Source organism: Neolamprologus multifasciatus, chromosome 15 (genome assembly GCF_963576455.1).
Source record: "Neolamprologus multifasciatus chromosome 15, fNeoMul1.2, whole genome shotgun sequence".
In the NCBI taxonomy this organism is placed as follows: Eukaryota; Metazoa; Chordata; class Actinopteri; order Cichliformes; family Cichlidae; genus Neolamprologus; species Neolamprologus multifasciatus.
Window position 1 is genome coordinate 12,744,534 of NC_140453.1, and position 6,367 is coordinate 12,750,900.

General features: G+C 41.8%; 1 protein-coding gene across 1 annotated transcript in view; it reads right to left on the bottom strand.

Moving 5' to 3' along the window:
- Positions 1 to 2,019: 2,019 nt before the first annotated feature.
- The window catches only part of foxo3b (forkhead box O3b), a 42,640-nt gene continuing 38,292 nt past the window's right edge, over positions 2,020 to 6,367 (bottom strand). Inside the window, exons 3-4 of the mRNA XM_085134160.1 lie at positions 4,684 to 6,148; positions 2,020 to 3,429 (exon numbers count right to left, since the gene is read on the bottom strand). Coding sequence (XP_084990286.1) covers positions 4,703 to 6,148 — 1,446 coding nt within the window. The 3' untranslated portion in view covers positions 2,020 to 3,429; positions 4,684 to 4,702. The remainder of the gene's footprint in view (positions 3,430 to 4,683; positions 6,149 to 6,367) is intronic.

Genomic DNA, 6,367 nt, shown 5'->3' on the forward strand with positions numbered 1-6,367 from the left:
GGGAGTGCACGGTTAAATTTGTTCATGCACTCGTGCTCCAGCACACAAACACACACTTGTGAATATACAGCGCGTGCAAGGCGAGCAGAGCAAGAGCTATAATGCTTTCCTTCCTGTGCTGAAAATTCCTACTGGGCAATATGAACTGTCAATAGAAAATCTTCTTCTGCACATCTCTTCTGAAAATTAAGTAAAGACAAGGACACAGAGAGTGTGTGGAGCCTCACCAAGCTTTATTTACATGCGCACTATTTCTTATACAAACTTCAAAATTCAAAATGTAATACACAGGAAAATACCCACTAACATTAAGTTGAGAATAAGCAAGATTAATAAAGAGCAAAAGTTCAAAGGGAAAAGTTCAGAGTGTGTATGAAAGGGAGCTGGCCTGGGCTTCTTAACAAGGATGGAAGGACTCATAAGAAGATAATATAAAGAAAATGTCCAAGAGGTGATTAAGGTTTCTAGTGGTATGTGTCTATTTTTGCTTTTCTCAGCTTTAAACCAGCATATTTTGTTCTGCGCGTGTGTGTCGAGCATCAGAGGAGGTCATCTGTGCCTGAATGAAGCAGTGGTTTTGTGAAAGGCCTGCTCAGCTATGACTACGAGAAAACTACCCTCCCAAAGAGTCGATGCATTTTTACACCGAGCCGAGTGCACATAATGTTAGGAACGCCTTTTAGATTTGATATTTCCCAAATTGATAAGAGCTCTTTTCAAAGATGACTGCGTTCCCCGGATTTCACTTTGCCTGTCGTCTTCACAGGAGTAAGTAATTTTAAGTACAGACAGTGTAGATGAATTCAAATGCTTAACAGTTCATGTGATGGCTCAGGAGTCCCCCTGACAACAGAAAAGACAGATAGTGTTCTGGAAATTTTAGATGTAGCAAGGTGTTGGTAATTCCAGCTTGCTGACATTTTCACTACGTCAGTGTAATGGGTTTGTAATAATAATAATAATAATATCGGAGGATGGTGCAAGTGCTCCTCTTTAAGCCCTGATTATTACTTTTTTATTTTTTAAAAAGGAACAGAGTGTTTTAGCACTAAAAACACAGTGTTCCTCTCAGGTTGAGAAAGGTCCAGCTAGCTCATGCGCTAAACCTCAGTTAGTATAACAGACCATTCTAGCCAACCATGCACACCCACTCCTCCTTCCTTCCTTAGCTTCAAAGAGATATACACGAATCTGTACACTGATATACATGACAGGGAATACACTTCATGTCACTGCCCCCAAATGGAGAAGGGGTCTCCAGACGCTACAACAATGGTGCCTTCCACCATTTCCAAAATCTGGTTCAACAATTAAAATTGCTGGTAACAGTTTTCCCTCCTTACCTGGCGCATGATGTATTTGCTATTTCTTCAAATTCAGAGGTATGACAAACCCCAAGGGTCAAGTACTACATGAGCATATAAGGACATACAGCGAGTAAATATGCATTTCACACGGTTCATAATGCATAAATACATACATGCATACAGTCGGCTGTTCTGTATGCACTGCGAGGAGCTACAAACCCTCGTGAGATTAATTCAGTTGAAATAAAACTCCATCGATAAACACGTACACACATTAACATGTATTTAGGAGATACAGGAAGTCACCTGCAGGAGCACCAGGTGTGTCCACGAGGGGATCTGTGTGTGTGTGTGTGTGTCAAGAGTCAAACAAGAGGAGAAAAAAGCTATGACAACAAAACCAAAAAACAACAGACTGTGTGAAGTAATAATCCTGACATTTATCGTCCTTCTAATTCTTCATCCTGGTGGCCAAAAGTTCACAGGTTACAAGTTCAGAAACACAAAGAAAATATGTCTCCCCCCCCCCAAGAAACGTTAAAATACTACTCGACTGTGACTTGACGTTTCTTAAATGGAAAGCCTTCCTTCCTCACCCCCTGAGTGATTCTGTATATGCATAACAAGCCCCACAAGCTCACGACAAGAAACCAGCAGAGCTTAACATGGATCCCTGCTATTTTTTGCTTTTTTTTTTTTTTTCCTGTGTGTGTGTGTGTGTGTGTGTGTATTTTAAGTGTGTGCATAAATGTGTGTGCTGTCATTTGGCTGCCAGCATATCCTACTGTTTATTTCAAGTAATTTGGCAATATACAGAGATAGCTTATTGTTTTAATCAAGAAACAAATGGCTTCTAGAGGAATGAGCCTATAAAAGAAAAAAAAAAAAGACAACAACCTTCTCCCTTTGCTCAAACTTATCATGCTACAAGTGGCCGCAGCTCTAGGCTTCTGTGGGTTTTGGGTAAAAACAGAAAAAAAAAAAGAACAGAAAATATGCACAGCTTCCTCTCGGGACAGGATTCAACACTGTTTATATAGCACCTGTTGTGGTGTGGAAATGTTCACAACCCTAGGACACAGGTTTTTGTTTTGGCTACATCGAATGCTGTGATAAATGACCTCAACAGAACTCACCAGAAGTTAGGAAAGCAATGAGAAGACATACAAGATCTTTTCCCTCTTGAATTTTTTTACCTGCCCTGCACTATTCTGTACCAGAAGTTTTCTTCCTCTAGTCTTTTGATATATACAAGGATAAAACAAAAGCTGTAGCAATCGTCTAATCATAATATAACCCTCAGTATGCTGCTGTTATTTCAAAGTCATGCATCATATAATATAGAAAACAGCAAGTGCATTGTGTTAAATTGAGGAATTTAAACTTCTGGGGTTTTGGAGATTTCGCAATCTGGTGCAACGTTTCAGTTTGTCTACACATGGGTTTGCATGGACTGAATAAGTGGACACTCAGTGAGTACGACATTCCCATTTCCACCTTTTCATTTCACCAGTACACTGACTCTTTCTCTACAGACATTTTTGATTAAGAAACAAATATGATAAAACAGGAACTCAAACAACAACAACAACATATGACATTTAAAATTACTTAGAACAGTGGGAATTTCTTTTTCAGTATAGTATACGTCTCAGGAAACCACTGGATCTGATTTACACCACAACATGTCTTGTTTTTTTTTTCTCTTTACACTTCAGTGGGAACACCTGCACCATGCTCTCCTTCGATTCTTTGCTTGCCATTTAGTCCTCAATTTCCACCTGAAGACCCCTTTTTGATAAGCAGTGTCTCTTTGATATCAGCAGACTGGGCGTCAAAGGAAAATTGCATAATTCTAAGATTTGTGAGTTTCTTGTGATTGTTAGATGTAGCTTTCGTTTTTGCTGTTGTCGTTTCACAAGAAGCTTTGAGGGCTCATGTGCAGCATCTCTCGAGTCTGCAGGATCGTTCATGGTTCACCAGTGTGGGAGCGAAGGTAAAGCTCTCAAGAGGAAGTCTTCTTCTGTAAACACAGGGTTGGTTATTTTACATTGTGCTGATGGCAGGTTTGGCAAAAAGGATGTTGTGTGTTCGATCTTCTCTTGCACCACACAGGTCAGACCTGGAATGAAAAAGATATGATTATCTTTTTGTGTTCGTAAGAATGAAAATCTCTTCCCTTTTTTAAGTCACATTTTTGAATAAGTAGATTGGCAAATGTCACTGGCTCATATTAACAACAAATTTCTGTTCACTGCTGGTTATTTGCAGCTGCAAGCTAAGTGCTTAAAGCTACCACTTCTGCATATGTTTCATAATAAATGCATTTGAATATGAATTATTAAATCCATGAATTATTCCTAAAGTCCTGATCAAGTCCTCATCACATACTTCCTAGAAACCCAAGAAACCAGTGGTTGACTGACATTTCTTCAGCAATGTGCACATGACATCATGACATCACTGGAGAAACCTCAATTGAAGTTTATGGGAAAATTACTTCTTCTCACTCTAATTAAGACCTCAGTAAATGTTTTGCTGGTGAATTTATGGTCTCAGTCATATTTAATTAAGCATGATGTTCATTTCATAAATGGTAACAATAAATTGAAACAAATGAATCGAATGTATCTGGGCAAGTCTTCCTTGTGGTAGACAAGTTGCTACTGTTTGAGTATGCAGCTTTACTGGGTTCTTGGTCATATTCAACCCTCACTCACGACTACAGGATTTAAAAAAATTGATGATAATGGCCAAAATTCCCAATTCAAAGCTGCGAAACAATATCTTCAATGTCACAACATCACGGCAGCTATTTTCATCTTTTACAGACCAAATACTTATTTCACTCATGACAAGTAGATCAATTTATAACTTTTATGGGTGATATTCTTTCTCTGTCAATCAATTGAAACAACCTTTAAAATAGACACTGCTTATTTCTTTATAAGTGAGCAAACTTACAAATTCAGCAGGGGGTCAAATAATTATTTCCCCAAAATTTATATGCAGTCCACATCCTTATTAAAAACATATAACATGTAAGGAAAAAAAACTGCTGGAGAAGTTTTTTTTATTGTGTCAATGTGATTTAGGAAGAACAATTAAGGTTGAAGTGGTTCAATAAAGAAAAAAACCCAGTAATTTTGTTCTGTGAAGTCCTTTCTTGACTCCTGTTATTATCACATCATCTTAGTGCTTTTGTCTAAGTCTGTCTCTATTCATGACAAAAATAACTCTACAACCCTACTGTGAGCATGACGTGTACTACACCAAATTTTACAGAGTTTTTTCAGGAAAAAACAACCACTAATTAGCTCATACATCTAATTTCCCATTAGATACTTCAAAACAAACAACACTTCAATTTACATACCTGCTCTGCTCCCACCCTCTCAGCCGGGTACCCAGCTCTGAGAGGTCTGCTTGGTGTTTGTGAAGTTGCTGACTCCATTCATGTTGGCAAGAGAGTCAAAGTTAAAATCCAGGCCATCTGCATCCATAAGATCGTTCCTGATGATGGAGTCCATGTCGCATTCCAGGCTGCCATTGAATATGTCCAGGTCCAGATCTGTGGGGAAACGATCCGGATAGCTCCCTCCATTGCTGCTAACTGTCCCGTTCAGGAAGATTGAGGTGTCAATCTGCATGGAGGAAGACCCATTTCCTCCCAGGGGTGAGAGCAGGAGCTGCTGTTTGGCATTAGCCAGAGTGTTAGCCTCATTCACTAGGTTCAAGCCTCCATTTATAGACCTCAGAGAGCTGTGATTGTGGTTGTTACTTCGCAGTATCTCTTGTTGGTTGCTTTGAAGTCCTCCAGTTGTCCCAAAAGTCATGACAGGATCATTGCGGAGCATGAGGCCACGGCGGGAGTTCTGGGAAACGAGGGCAGCTGCACTGGCCTGTGACATCAATGGATCTGACTGGGTCATCATTACATCACTATGGTTGTGACTGTCAGAGTTGAGCAAGTCTTGTAGTGTCTGGGTGCCAAAGCGGGTTGTGCTGATGCTGGAGAAGGACGTTTGCTTGTTCTCCTGGATGGTCTGCATGGGGGACGAACGCAGAGAGGAGCCCGCCGCGTGGGGGCCGAAGATGGAGTTACTGTAGCTAGCACTTCCATTAGAAGAAGAATTGGAGGATGGAGAGGAAGTGGAGGAAGGTGAGGCTATCCCATTGGGTTTGGACCCAAAACTGAAACCTGAGGAACCATTTGGTGCAGTCTGGCTGGAAGTGGTTGGCACCATGCTGATGTTCTCCAGGAACTCATCCATTATGTCATCTGTGAGTCCATCATTCAGATTCATTGTACCCGCCAGGTCTGCCAAACGGGGCAGCTCAGTCGGCACAGCCTTCCCATTCGTCTTGGCGTTCCCAGGAGACAGTGTTCTGCCAGGACTGGAGTAGAGCATAGGCGAGAGAGGCGGCTCGTCATCAGGCACCTCGTCTAGCTCGGGGTTGGCCAGAATAGGCGAGAGGCGGCCACTCACTGTGCTGGCATTGGAGTTTGTGCGAGAGCGGAAGTCTGTCCAAGCATCCAGCTCCTCGCTGCTGCGTGAGGTTGGGCTTCCAGGCCACTTAGAGAGACCTGAAGGACTGTCCGCACCACCTTCACCAGCTGCAGCAGCTGCAGCCTGCAGGGCTGCCTTCTTCTTGGCAGCACGGCCGCGGGCAGACTTGGTGTACTTGTTGCTGTTGTCCATGGAGACTGCCCGGCGCCGTGGAGCCTTACCACCCTTTCCTCCTTCTGGATTGATCATCCACCAAGAACTCTTTCCTGTTCCCTCATTTTGGACACGGATGAAACGACTGTGGAGGGATAAGTTGTGTCGGATGGAATTCTGTAACACAAAACAGAGAAGAAGACTCCGCTGAGTGCTGTGTGGAAAATACTTTTTGCGACAATTACTCAAACTCTGCCTGTCACCAGTATGGATTTGTATCCATTCTTCTTTTTGCCAGTGCAATATTCAATGAAAACCTCTCATTAAGTTCAACAACACTGATCCATAAACCACCCACGAACGCTCATTCTGCAGTCACGTAAACAGTTCTTCTCA